This window comes from Diplotaxodon limnothrissa, linkage group LG4 (genome assembly GCF_057381915.1).
Source record: "Diplotaxodon limnothrissa isolate DT_005_m linkage group LG4, D_limnothrissa_male_GT1.1, whole genome shotgun sequence".
Classification (NCBI taxonomy): Eukaryota; Metazoa; Chordata; class Actinopteri; order Cichliformes; family Cichlidae; genus Diplotaxodon; species Diplotaxodon limnothrissa.
In genome coordinates, this window is record NC_140599.1 from 9,032,218 (window position 1) to 9,047,637 (window position 15,420).

Sequence of the window (15,420 nt, forward strand, 5' to 3'; positions counted from 1 at the left end):
CATGCACTCACCTAAATTAGTCAACTGAAAAAACACTGCCTGGTTTGATGAGTCTCTTACTGCTGTAATATTCAAATAATATGGTCAGAATTTGGAGTAAACAACATAAAAGCATGGATCCATCCAGGTGGTGTAATGGTGGGAGGAATATTTTCTTGGCACACTTTGTGTACCAACGGAGCATCATGTAAAACCACAGCATACCTGAGTATTGTTGCTGACCATATCCACTGTCTTATGACCACATTGTTCATATCTTCTCTGGCTGCTTCCAGCAGGATAAAGAACTTTCTTGGACATGACAGTGAGTTCACGGTGCACAATTTTCCTCCACGGTGCACAATTTTCCTCCACAGTCATCAGATCTCAATCCAATATAGCGCCACTGGGATGTGCTTTAACAGATGATGCACATGCAAATCTGCAGCAGTTGCATGATGCTGTCATGTCAATACAGAACAAACCCTTTTAGCAAATATTTCCATGACCTTTATCAGTCTCTGCCGTTAAGAATTAAGGCAGCTCTGAAGACAAAAGGTAGTCCAACGCAATATTAGCACAATGTAAGAAATAAACTGCTGAGTGTAACTTATTGTTGCTTTGTGTATCAGTAGTGATGCTCAATGTGCTACATTTGCTTTTGTTTTGTGATGTTTCCTCTTTTACCTAACATTATCACAGCATACGTAAACACCCAAAAGAGTGTTGCAATTCTGAAACATTTATCAGCTTCCCCTTTCCTATCAACAACCCAGCAATTTCTAAAAACATTAATCAGAGTAAAATTTTATCTACAAGTTACCAAAAATAAACAATGGTTAAAAAAAAGACACACACACACATATATAATACTATATATATATTTATAGTCCCTATCCCTAATCCATTTCATCCACTTGTGTGTGACTCCTTCAGTTTCCAACACCAGAGGTTTCCCCAACTGGGGAATGATGGGCCATGAGGTCATTTTCAATATCTAAATTGTCATGGTGCGTACAATTTACAGAGAGATGGGGAATGGCTCCAATCACAGCTTTGTAAGATGGTGAAAGACGTATCCTTAGCCCCCCTCCTTGATTCAAAGATGCTCTTTCCCTTCAAAGGATTTCGTTATACCTGGATGACTGAGCATGTATCAAGACATTCTAAGTACTCGTTCATATTTTCACAACACTTACTTTATCTGACTTTACAACGTTGTTCAAATAAATAAAATAAATGGAATCCAAAAATAACAATCCCAATTAAAACTGAAGACAAGGTTAACAAAAGTTAACCTATGATTAAAAAAAAAGATGGCTTTAAGCTGTTTATATGTAATATTTCATTATATATCTCATTGAGACGACAGTTCAGATGATTTTTTTTAATGTACAGTGTGCCTGTTAGGCAATGTTGCATCACTCCCTTGCTGGCACATTAGACAATAACGACATGAAAAGGAAGGTTGTGTCTTGCTACTTGCAGCTTACTGGGGCTGCAAACGTGCAGCTGATTTCCTGTGCGTGAAGATAAGGATGTGGTTTAAAGACCAGCGATGAAACCACGGTGGTCATTGATGGTATCTTAGACGTGTTTTTTTTATTATTGTATCTTAGTTAAATAACACATACATACACTGTTGATTAAAGAGAGAGAGGTAGCTGAAAAAATCAAATGACTGCATGACTCTTAAGTTTCATTTCGAGTTTGCTTTTTAAGCTTGTAGTTCACGTAATATGTCGGACGATGTCGCTGCTCCATCTCCGACGTCGAGACATTAAAAAAGAAAAAAGAAAAAAAAAAGCTCCGACTCCTGACTGAATGAGCGGAGCCCCCTTTTTTCTATTATAACAGAGAGGGAATGGGACAGAAGGAGATAGAGGTGGGCAGAGGTGTGACTGAGTGGACAGGCAGAGGCAGAAGGAGGGTCAGAGCCAGCTGGGCATTTGCCATATCTTGGTTTTATTCTGGGTTTTTTAAAGAGGGGGGGGGAAGTATAACTATAGCAGTAGTTGCGGATTAAATCGGATAGGCTGTTTCTCCAAATTCTTTGGAGTTCTCCTGCACTTTCAGGCTGAGCTGTATATTTGGAGGTAGTGGTCTAGGTGGAGTTTTCTTGGCCCTGTAAGAATATTTTATACACATTTATTTCTTTTCATGCATTTGTTTGCGTCCTAACCCACTCTCTAATTTCCTCGTGAGCGTTATTTATTGTTTAATAGCTGTCTTGTTTTCTTCTTAATACCTGACTGCAGCGCTGCTAACTGATTATCTTGTCCTCGTCGCATTTCAGCGCAAACCCACCCCCTACGACTCACGGATTACAATGCAAAGGATTTTGGAGGTTTGGGTCACCTTGGTGACAGTTTCTGCGCTTACCAAATGTGTCTTTGGGGGATACGGGTTCAGCATGTTTGCTGCACAGTCTTCCCCTCCGGACCCGTGCTATGACGAGAACGGGAATCCTCGGAGATGCATCCCCGACTTTGTCAACTCTGCTTTTGGGAAGGACGTGCGCGTGTCCAGCACCTGCGGCACTCCGGCCGCCCGCTACTGCGTGGTGACCGAAAAAGGAGAGGAGAGGAGTAGGGACTGTCACACGTGCGACTCCGGAGATCCCAAAAAGTCCCATCCACCTGCCTATTTGACAGACCTCAACAACCCTCACAACCTCACCTGCTGGCAGTCTGAAAACTACGTGCAGTATCCGCAGAACGTCACTCTCACCTTGTCCTTGGGTAAAAAGTTTGAGGTCACCTATGTGAGCCTGCAGTTCTGCTCGCCCAGACCCGAGTCCATGGCGATCTACAAGTCCATGGACTATGGCAAATCGTGGGTACCTTTTCAGTTTTATTCCACTCAGTGCAAGAAGATGTACAACCGGCAGAACAGGGCAGCAATTACGAAGCAGAACGAGCAAGAGGCGATCTGCACGGACTCCCACACAGACATGCACCCGCTGACAGGTGGGCTCATAGCCTTCAGCACGCTGGACGGCAGACCGTCGGCACACGACTTTGATAACTCTCCGGTGCTTCAGGACTGGGTGACAGCCACGGACATCAAGGTGATCTTCAGCCGGCTTCACACGTTCGGAGACGAGAACGAGGACGACTCCGAGCTAGCCCGCGATTCCTACTTTTACGCAGTGTCGGACCTGCAGGTCGGAGGACGGTGCAAGTGCAACGGGCACGCTTCAAAGTGCGTCAAGGACAGAGAGGGGAATCTGGTTTGCGAGTGCAAACACAACACGGCGGGACCGGAGTGCGACAGGTGCAAACCTTTCCACTACGACCGACCCTGGCAGCGCGCCACGGTTAGAGAAGCCAACGAATGTGTCGGTAAGGGATCCCCTGTTTTCCAATTCACTCTGGAAATATTTAAGCATTTATCAGTGCCAAAATAATCGTAATGAGTGTTGTTATCAGTGTTTTCTGCTGTACACACACACACACACACACACACACACACACACACACACACACACACACACACACACACACACACTTAATTCTAGCCAGGTGATTATTCGTTTGTCTTTACTTTTGTTTTTCTCACTCCCCTGATAACTAGTCTCTCCAATTTAAAATATCATTTTGCGCCTAAGTCTAAAATGCGTACTTTACGCACAGGGAAATATGGTAAATGGTGCTCCTTAAATTAGAAATAATTAATTTCTTTTTGGCTAAATATATTTTATTGGAGGAAAAGAGGAGGAAAAGGCCTTTATGTCAAAAACAAGCTGAAATCTCAGCACCTGCGCAGTGAAAACCCCTCAAACTAAAACGTCTATATCTTCAAAATACTTTCTTGAAAATTAACCAACTTATTGGTGAATTATTATCATTTATAAGGGTATTTATTATACTTTTTATATCTCTCAAACCAAATAAACTGTTGTTGAAACGACCGCAGGAAAAAAAATAGCAAGATCTTTTTTCAGTAGAAATTAGGACTAATTGCTGTTTCAGCAAATTAAAGATTTCGCCAATTTAGTTTGAAAAAAAAAAAATACAAATTACGCTAAAAGAAACACCAATGATTTCTAGGAGGCAGGTGCGCCACCGTGAAATAAAGAAAAAAAAAGTCTTTTTCTGTTGTTTCCCAACTTTCACATCCTCCATATCAGTTCTGCAAAAACGCACTTTGTCAACCTTTGATCTTTATCAACATCCACAATAAATCCATGAATAGCAAAGAAAAGGCAGGAAGTCGTTTCAGTAAACAAAGCGCGCCTGCCCAAATGCGTGACTTCGTTTTGCCCCGCGTGTTTCCGACTGTAGTAGCAGCTCTAATAGGAAAGGAAACATTGCAGCTGCACAGATACACTGCAGGGGCGTGTTGTGTTTCCATAAGCAGGTGCTATTACAGATTGGACGGGCGATTAGGGCGGTTTTATTGACATTTTTGGCACGTAGAGTATAAACTGCCACTTTAGAGGCAGTAAACTATTCAGAGAGGAGGACAAAGCGCTGGGTAATCTGAAGCCAGATCGCCCCTCTTTTTTTTTTTTAAATTGTAGGGAGAGTGTATTTGCTGCGATGCTGATTATTTCTGAACAGAGAGCAGGAAAGTTTATATCAACAGCTTAAAGCGAAGCAAACCTGGAAATGTAACAAAGTCTCCGACACTGCCATGGTTTGCTCAACCAAACGGAACAAGTGAACAAGTTGTTCCCCTTGGCCTCCGCCTTTCGCCCTTGCAAAAGCCAGCATGTGAGTGTATTTTACTAAAACAAAGGCTTGTCACTTGTGGCATCCATCTCGCTGTAAAGGGGAGGGAGGGAGGGCCCCCTTTACACCACCAACTCACTTTTTTTTTGTGCGACTGGTGTCATCAGATAATAAAAAAAAAAGCCAGACTGATCATGTCTCCCTAAGAGAAAATAATAAGGGTGTCCTGACACCTTTTGCATGAAAGAAGAGGAGCCAGGGGGAGGGGTTGTTTCCACTGAGCGCTCTGGTCCATATGGTCTGGCGGTGGGGATGCAGAGTTGTGGCGCTAATGATGTGTCTGGATTTCTCCTCCCCGCTGGAGGACATCGCGGTGCTGAGGGAAGAGAGAGAGAGAGCGGTTATGGGAGAGTTGGTTTCACTTATTGTTCAGGACAAAGTCAACTTCCCATGACTTTGCATGCAGGGTCGTCATCAAAAAAAAAGAAAAGAAAAGAAAAGAAAGAAAGAAACGCATTTACGTTGGCAGCAGCATTCCTATCAGCTGGAGGTGAACGACTGACAAATTTGACCATAAAACAAGAGGGGCACGGGTCCCCCCTCCTGCTCTTTCCCCCTCTCACTCTCACCCCGTGGAATGCGTTTGGCCACCCAGCGTTTCTTCATAACTTCCATATGAAGGGAACGTCAACATTTACAAGGAGACATCGAACGGCTGCAAGAAAACCCCCCAGGACATTCAAAATTACAGTAAAGAGACTGAAAAAAGATTAGAGCGAGACTCAAACTGTCTCTCTATAGTCACGAGGTTTTTTTTTTTTTTTTTTTTTTTGCACATATTTTATATTAGAAATAAAAAATGCATCATTTATTTTGGTATTGCATCTCTCGCATAGTTGTTTTTAATCATCTTATTATAAATGGGAATATTTTGCATGTTGGGCAAAAGTATCCACTTCTTTTAAATCTCCGTGCGGCCCTCAGCTATCCGGAGTCATTTAGGTGCCTTTACTATGCGCGACCTTTCAAAACTCTTTGAAACTTTCACCCAATCTAACAGAAAAGGTAAGCAAGTAAAAGAGACGGCCGTGAAAACAAAACCACGCAGGCGCTGCTCTCAAAACTGTGCCGTGGAAAGTAAAATAAATGTGATTTCAAGTCTGAGAAAAGCTCAGCAAATCATTTAAATCCGCAATTCATTTTTTAAAGTGTGTTACACGTTAAAAACTGCAGCATCTATAGTTTTTCTCCAAAACATATTTTTTATTGCGAGCTCTCTGTTTTTTAATTACGTAACAGACACTACTGTCACACACACACACACACACACACACACACACACACACACACACACACACACACACACACACACACACACACACACACACACGCACGCACACACACACACAGCTCGGTGCTTGTTTAATTACTCAGTGCGTGATGATATTTGACCGTGAGCCATAAAGGAATGCATAATGTTGGGAAACGCGCACATATGGTGACACATCAGGCTCTCATGTCCCAGGCAGCTGCTTCATATTCTCTTCGTGTTCCGCGTATATGGCGCTCTGACCCCTGACAGTCAGGCCCCTGCTCCTCTCCGGCCTGAGTGACTGATGGGCTGTGAAGGTGGGGGTGGGGGAGGGGGGAGTGTACTGTGGGAAACTTTGGCTTGCCAAGTGGGTTTCGAGACGAGATGAAGATGGTCCCTTCACTCATACGTGTAATTTTGCACTTGTTCGATTTATGCTTTTGCTTTTGCTGTCACCCTGCCGCGTGATGCTCTGTTTTTCTTTCTTTTCTTTCTTTCTTCTTCTTCTTTTTTTTTAGAACCTCCGGACAACTGGAGGTGCAGTCAGTCTCATACAATTTTGAGGTGAATTTTCCTGTAGCTGCTTTTATGTGTCTCTAAGTGTAAGGAAAAAAAGTGTTTGTAGGAGAGATTCCATCGAGCAACCCTGTAGTGTAGAAAACGGCGTCAGGCATTCATTAAACCTACACAGATATCTTTGTGAGGAAGAGCCAACCTATTTGCCACCCACAAGGCAGCTGAATTAGGATGTGATTGTATCAGACGGCTGCTGGCTGACTCTGCCAGTACACTCTGTAATAAAGAATCTAAATGCACGTTCACGTATCTTTAAAGAGCCGCCGGGATTGACGGTAAATATGACAGAAGAATTCAAATCAATGCTACAGCTGCCTTTGAAGTGGCTTCTTCTGGTCACATGTAACCCAACAGTCCTCTTAAAGACACTCAAGTACTGCCAACAGCAGCACTCGTTTTTAAAATGCCTTCATCTGAATTTTAAAATCCGTTAAAAATGGATGTTAATGTCCACTTACTGCCAGCGGAAAAGTGGATATTGTCGCACAATATTTTCATCTGGAAGAAGTGTCCGTGTTCAAGGCCATTTGCATTTGTGCAGCTGGGCTGTGCACTTGGATTCAATCGAATCAGACTTTCAAATCAGTCGGGTTATGAGTACCTTGCATGGCAGCAGTTCAGAGAGAAAGAGAGAGAGGGGGGGAGAGGAGACACTGCTGGAGACAGGAGGGAACCAGAGCCTGGCGATACAAGGACACCGCAACCATGTGAGCCACTCCACATCTAAAGCCCTGCTTTCATGTTCAGTTTACCGCTGAGCCATGATGATTTCAAATATGGCTCAGTGGCACCACTGACACCGTTTCTGCTGACGGTGTCTGTGCCACCCGCTCCCCGCCCCTGGGATGCCAGGTTAGGCCGGGCCAGGCCTGCTCACCATCTGGGTCTCATTTCAGCTCCTTAGCAGCAGCCCATGTGACGGGAGAGAAGAATTTCTGCAAAGCAATGATGTCATAGGTTTCCTTGTAATAGAAGCTGCATTCGGGTCCCTTCGCTCTCCCCCCCCCCCCCCCCCCCCCCCCCCCTATTCTCTGGCCTGTCGCTGTGTGGCAATGCCAGGGGGCACAGAGTCAGCCCTTTCTGTTGAATTTGGAAGCTGAGACATATTTGTGTGAGTGTGCATGTGTGTGTGTTGCGGGGTAGAGTGAATTTTCTTTCTTTATGTTTTTTTAAGGCAACAATAGCCAGAGGTGACCGCTATTTTTGGGCTTGTTGTTGTTTTGATGGGTTTCATACGTCTTAACAAGCAGGCACAATACACACTGTGTTTGCAGATGATCAGACAGGAAGGTTTTTAGTCCCTCTGATAATAAGTGAAGCGTTCATAAACAACACTGGCGAGGAATCAGGTTGGCTTTAATAGGGATAGTGATAATAAAAAACAAAGTAAATGTTTGAGTGAGCGACATGCTCCTGTTGTGGGCTGTAAATGATCGCAGGAGGAACAGTCTTTCCCCCCTGGGTTTGAAACAACCTTCACTGCGCCGTGCAAACAGTCTAAAGCAGACTCAACAACAGCAAAGCAAAGTGTCTTTAATAAAGGTGGAATAATGAGAAGAAAATAGAAAGAGATGTTCAATAAAAAGCAGTTAATAGGAAACAGGTGTGCTGCAGGTGAGGAAACACTCGGGAACATTTCTGGCACTGCAGCAGCGTGGAAAGTCAGACACCCTTGACAGAGTCCAACCGGGACCGGACCGCCAGGCCGCCGGACTGACGAGTCTCAGTCATGTAGAACTTGTCAGCGCTGCACGGCTGCAGCTCGGAGGCGCACAGGGAGGAAATCTCAAACGGGGTGACCGACGGGAGAGAAAATTGCAGGCAGTAATGAAGCAATTTATTTCAATCAGTAAAATCAAATGTGAAGCAGACCCGCCTGTGCTTTCCTTATGAATATGAAAAAGAAAAAAAAAACTATCGGCACAGCTCAAATGACGGACTCCTCTGGGGTCGACCCTAGCAGGAAAACTGGAGACACTCGCTGTGGAAACTGTGACAAGAACCATTATCCATCATTTTCTTTTGTTTTTGGATCCATTTTTTAAAGGCCACTTAATTGCGAGGTTATCTCGAATGATATTTGAACAATTCCAGATTCCTTTGGCATTTGTTGAAGGAAACCCCAAGAACTGAGATGTGACTGCGAAGAGTTAACGCCTACCAGGGCTTTGTTTGCCATATCTCATCATATATGATGTACTTTTTTAAAATCAGTAATTTAACTTGACAATAAAATACCTTAGAAGCGGGATAAAAATTAATCTTCAGTAAAGAGACTTAGTTCTTCTGTTTTTGAGTCTTGGTCTGCTTTAGACTGTTTGCACAGCACTCGTGAAGGTTGGTTCAAACCCAAAGGAAAAGGAGGTTATCCCTGGGATCATTAACAACCCACAACAGGAGCATGCTGCTCACTCCAACATTTACTTTGTTTTCTATTATTATCATAACCATATCATTATGGTTATTCCGCACCAATGCCTTGTTTATGGGCACGTCACTTACTATCAGAGGGGGTTGAACCCCTTGTTAAAGAAAGTCTGTCCTATCTACTTGAGCTAGAACTTTCTCACACTTATCATCATTTAAGTAAAAAGAAAGAAAAAAAATACTTTAATGATCTCAAAGTGACAATAAAATAATAAAACTGCACTGAATTAGTTGGACAAATATAACTGTTAATAACAAAAAGAAAAGTAAACAGTCATTTTAAGTAATTTCATAAATAAAAAGAAAATGTTACATTTTCCAACATACTATAATTAACACTCTAAATTTTACTGTAATTTAGCCCCAGATATATAAACATAATGGACAGTGGATGAAAGCTGGTTGTACCTCTTGGGTTTGACAAATGAAGCAGGAACACCTTAAATCTTCATGTATTCTCACGGCCAGCAGGGGGCGACTCCTCTGGCTGCCAAAAGCAGTCCATCTCTATAGAGGTTTATGGGAAAAAAACCCTCATTTTCTTTATCGTATGAGCTCAGCAAACACTTTCTTGATGAGTTTACTTTTAAAATCTCTAGTTTAAAGTGTTGTTTAATATGGAGTGGTGTTCATTTTGTAATTCACGGCCCCTTTAGAGTCATAAGGGAAGATAAAGCATCTTCTGTATAAGAAGCTTTTAATGAGAGGGCAGTGTCCTTCGGTTTCTCAGTAAAATCCACCCGTTGCTTGTAATGACTGGTTTCCAAAACCAGCATGTTAAATGCTTCAATGCTCAGCTTGAAGATTCACTATACAGTGAGTGATGTCACAGTACTTCCATCCATCTCTTCTATACAGTCAATGATAAAAGCAAAACATATTCCCTCCAAATATTTTGTATACAGTCCTTAGTCCATATTGCACATGCTCTTTGCTAAAGCTATTTGTCCATGACCATAAACTTAAAAGCATGTTGTGTGGTTGATTACAGGGAAATCAGTGTTTAGTGTATTGCACTTCATAGACCTTTCATAGACCTTTCTGCTCAGTAGGACTACAACCTACGTTTTTTTTGTATTTAAGCCTCCATGTTAGGTGATCCTTCATGCTGGAGCTGGATACGTCCAGAAATACATCATTTAGCTCTGTCACGATTACAAGTGGAGAACAATGCTTCTGGTATTGGCCTTCGCTCTGTCGCCTCCAGTCTGTCTTGCAACATAAGCCTATGTGCCTTTGGTAAGAGGTTTCTCTGTATACAACCAAACCATAAAACAAAGAGATGTATTTGGGGGATCTCAAAAAAATCCATGCTCCGCTACAACCCAGTGTCCTCTGGGTAAAGCCTGCATGTTTTGAGGATTTTGTTTTGTTGAGCTCATAATTCAACACAGACACGGCTGTTAGGAGCCAGAAAGGTTTCACTCGGGCTTTTAAGAACATACTGAAAAATCTTGTTCTGCGAAGTTGTGGATGGTGGTTTGGAGAGGTGACTCAGTGTTTCGAGAGGAGTGTGTTCACCCTCGCTTAACGCTCGTATTCTTCACTCAGGAGCTGTTGGACGCCATAACAGCAGTGTCGACTAGCACAGAACACAGAACATGCTGACACCTAGCATACAGATTGCTTTATTATACATTTTAATCCAAAAGTTTTAGCCTCTGTCAGATGACAAGAACCACACGTAGATTTGGACACATGATGGGCTGTGAAAATGGCCCAAAATATATAGTTTCAGACAACAAGTGCAGTTCATCCAGCCGTTCTTTTCCTTTAATGGAATTTATTGCACAGTAGAGAACAAAGTTTGACTCGTGTTGCACAGGTGTCGCCTTCAGCTTGTGTCTCATTGCATGACTGAACTTACAGCCAAGAGTAACCCTGGCTGAATGATTGTCTCTTAAGCTGATGCTTCACAGAAACAGTCAGTCACATGAAACAGTGCAGTGACCACAGCATAAGAACTACTGTACTTACTGCATTTGAACAAAAACATGTTTAGATAAAGTCCACTTGGTCGGAGATGCACAAAACACACAATTTACACCAAATAAAATATGGAAACCAGACTTGACTCATGCATGTTTGAAATATGATTTCTCATATATAGGTCTCAGCTACCACACAATTCATCCAAAGCATCAAATTGGCAGATATCGTTGGTGGCTTGAAGTCCTGTAAATCAAAGACACACAAACCTCTAAAAACGGCAACAAATTTGTTCAGTGCGAACAACATAATTTTAAATACAAGTGAACCATATTCCACTGTCAGACAGGTGCCTGTTAACAAAAAACTTAAATATTTTCACTTAACTGGAGAGAATTTTGTGTTTTTGTTCTCTCTTTCTGCTGTCAACTCTCATCTTTCAAAATAAAAGCACCCACTTCAAAATAAAACCAGCAAGATGGATTAAAATCAAACTTCAGAAAATTCGCAGCAAAATGGACAAACATGAAAAACAAGACAAGACATCAAGTATGTTAAAACAAATGACATATGTCAAACTAACTTTAATTTTATTATCCTCCCAGGTTGTCAGCTATGACCCTTTAATGGCTTCCTATTTATGATCAGACATATATAAATTTCAGACCTGATCGGTAGGTCACTGTATGACATACTCCTACTTGGACTCCAATTACACTCACTTTCAGATCCTAAATAATATTATGATTATTATTATTTTAATTCTTCTGTTTATTTGACAACAGACCACAGTGTCAGTGCCACAAGGTGAATGGCGAAGACAGCTCTGAGTGTTTATTTGTCTTCATTCTTGCTCACGTAGCCGAGATGAAATGGATGCACATGTTTGTGCGAATGTGCGGATGCTCGACTCTTTGTGTCCATCGTCTGTCTACACGGAGCTGACTGGGGCTTCCAGGGTGGCATCGAGACCACCTAGTGTGTGCACATCGAGCCCTTTTGAGGCGCTGAAGCAGTGCAGCCTGGGAATGATTAATGGGCCAGCGGAGTGACACGCTCCGCAGCTCAGCTTCAGACCCCCAGCCAGCTCCCCTGCTGTGTCGCCACCCGACACAGCCAGCTCAGTGACAACGCCGCTTGTACGACCACACACAACACGCTTCCTCGGTGTCACTTACCCAACTTTCCCCCGGTGCCACCTCCCCCCAACCTCTCCACTAAAAAAAGCATTAAGCAGCTCCACTGTGGAGGAAACGCTAAGCTCCTTTAGCTGGTACCATCCTTCCTGCTGCGCTGTCAACACAGGTGTCTTTTTACTGGAAGACAAAGGCAACAAGTGACAACCGGCTCAGTTATAGATGTCTAACACGTATGGTCATCTGCAAAATGTCTTGAACCCTACTAGAATAGCATTGATAGTAAGTCTTTGCTACAGTTTTATGGGAAACCGTCATTAGTTTAGGCCTCACAGTGTGTGTGCCTGATCTCAATAACATCATGTAAATTAAACGTGACTGCTGTTTAAACCTTCACCACGCATTAGAAATTCCAGCTGCTAATGGCCTCACACCTCTTTTCACTAACAGCAACTTCACTTTTAAACAAAGGATAGACATAATATGCCGGCCTCAAAGAGGAAATAGAGCTGCTGGTCCCGCTTACATATTTATTTTTCCATATAACCTCTGCGGAGGCGTCTCCGAGTGGCCCTGTTGCTCCATAATGGATTTCTACATCCTCCTGTGCTCTGGCCTCATCTCTCACATACCCCAGTGACCAATTCTTCTCTGAAAGAGAATGAGGAACCACTTATTGGATTTGAGGGGATATCCAGCAGGATAGATAGAGAACAGGAAAATTCTCTGGCTACCAGACATCGTTCCCTAAATGACTATAAATATCCTAGGGTTCCACATCTGCTCAAAGGCGGGAAAACCTGGGGATTCATCAGCAGGAACTCTCCCTCTGCTCACTGTGTGTGTGTGTGTGTGACTGACGCAGACTGCTTTAGCAGCCTGGGAGCAAGGAATCATCCACAGGCAGAGGATTAAGCCGCCTTCCAGTCTCCTGTAACCCTTCCAGTCTGAGTGGGCATGTAGACTGTTCCCATCCTCCTCTTATCTCTTGTTCAGGTCGTCACAGCTACCGTGGGGCAGATGGCTCACGATGCCTTAACAGGCTCAAGCCAAACAGTATAAAGTGATTTCCTTCCTCTCCTGATTCGTCTGAGACATATAACAGGCGGTTTCCTTCCATCTCTGCTCACAGGAAAACCTCAGGCGCTGACTGTGCTCAGGCAACGCCGAACAGCCTATAGCCTGCAAACACCTACATGTGTTTATTTACACGGATAGCGAGGCAGTTTCTCATGATAGGGAGTTAGAGATAACGCCTTGTATCTGGTTCCCACTTATACAGGCATTTGGGAAAAATGACCTCAGAACAGAGAAACCAAACAGTATGTTAGATTTGACCGTGACATACAACTGGTGCAGTACCTGGGCTCTGTTACGGCACCATTTTTGTCTTGTGGCACTAACCATAAGACTTTAAAGAAGTCACAGAAGTGACTGCAAGGTTTCTATTTATTTATTTAAAAATGCATAAAAAAAACATAAAAAAGACTTAATGTAGACACTGATGCAACAGTGCTTGCTGAGAAGTTACAGTCTGTTTGATCTCACAGCTCATTGTGCTTGCTCTGATTTTGATCTGAACATTACAGATTTCAAAATTAAAAATGAAACTAAACAAAAAAAACCACAAACTGAGCAGATTCTTAGACTGACCTGAGGTTACTAGACCACTGTGCTCGCTCACTATCTCTACTAGCAGATTGTGCATTAGCCACAAAAAAAGCCCCAACAGAAAAAAATGTTAGCATTCCTATTGCATTGTGGGTAATGTGCATATACAGTGAGGCCGAGATCAGAGAGTAAAATCATAAATATTTAACCCTGTTTTATATACAGTCATTAGCCTCTGGAGCTAGAAATGAAGCCAGAGCCAAAAACTGTAGTTCCTAGAATGACCACTTGAGGCTGGCTTCTGAAGTGAGTCAATCTTTATAGACTCCAGTATTAAAATGCTCAACTTCTGAGCTGAAATGAAAATGAACTTGTTTAAATTCTTCTAGAAAAAAGGGTCTTGGTCTTTTTAGTGCTATTTTTTTTTAATCGTTAACTTAGTTTCCATGGGTCTTTTCCCGTGTGTTATGAATAAATCTTCTTTTTTGGGTACCCGTACTGTTTTATTATGTTGTATTTATCCGCGACACCTTAAAGGCTGGTCCGTGAAAATATTCTCGGACATAAACCGGTCCGTGGCGCAAAAATTGTTTGGGGACCGCTGGCTTAAAGGTTGGATTATTTGGACCATATCTGATTTGAATGACAGGTGGGTACCAAATCAGCACCTGTAGTCACTTACCATCAGCTAGGCCACATATATTTAAGGTACATAACTGGACCTATTACCCCTTTAAAGCCGGTTGGAGCAGGCACGCTCCATTTTGCGTAACTATTTTTAAATCCCTGTAGAACCGGAACCGCGTAAGCTAGCGCAATAATTTTTTTTGCATATGAAACCGGAGGAGTTGTACTTACATCTTATGCCATCAGCTTGTCCTAGGTCACGGTTTCCTTCCACATATAGCTTTGCAAAAATTGCATAAAAAGCTCTTGCAGGAACAAAAACATAATATTCCAGAAACACGCTTTGCCGATCTGATCAGCTGTTCGTAACACTTCTCACATTGAAACCGACGTCGATCGCATGTCCGCCATTTCCTGCCCGAAACCGGAAGGGACGTTGTTTTCGCGGAAAATATAGTTTTTTATTTGTAGGCCTTAAAAGCCTATACTGGTGTTTTTATAAGTCATGTTTGACTTTATTCTTTTCTGAATAGTTTCTGGGATGCTTAGAACTCGAATTGCACTGCTGGAAATAGTTTATGTTGATGCACATGCTGTTTTCTTTGCAAATTTGCATCATCGTTTTTCCTTCAGTATATAAAAATTGGTGTATCTCAAAAATAAAACTATGAAGACACTCAAATTAAATTTCCTGTTGTTGTAAACTATTTTTGCAACTTTTTTGTATTTAAAGTTTTGAGGGATAAACCTCTTAAATTTCTCCAAGTAGAAATTTATGTAAAAAAAACCAAAACGATTTTCAATTCTTTTGTAATTTATTGCACTTTTTTTGCAATTAATGTAGTTACTATGGACTTAATGCATTCATATTATTAAAATATGGGCTATAACAGTTGTATTGATGTATAGCAACTTTAAATGCTCCCATAAATGGCACTACAGCATGTAAAAATATAATGTAAGCTCTGGCGGACTTGGTTCTATGGTAGGTCTTAAAGGGTTAACCAATGATGTTATCTTTTAATGCAGTTATTTGAAAAAAAACATCAGATGTAATTGCAGTAATTGCACTAACAACTAACAAAAAAGCATGTGCATTGCGTTGTGTTACTAATTAGCAGGTCGGCATAATGTAACTAGAACAGCT

General features: G+C 42.2%; 1 protein-coding gene across 1 annotated transcript in view; it reads left to right on the forward strand.

The window, feature by feature from the left end:
• Positions 1–2,308: 2,308 nt before the first annotated feature.
• Positions 2,309–15,420, forward strand: part of ntn1b (netrin 1b) — a 46,252-nt gene continuing 33,140 nt past the window's right edge. The window contains exon 1 of the mRNA XM_085352077.1: positions 2,309–3,323. Coding sequence (XP_085208203.1) covers positions 2,309–3,323 — 1,015 coding nt within the window. The remainder of the gene's footprint in view (positions 3,324–15,420) is intronic.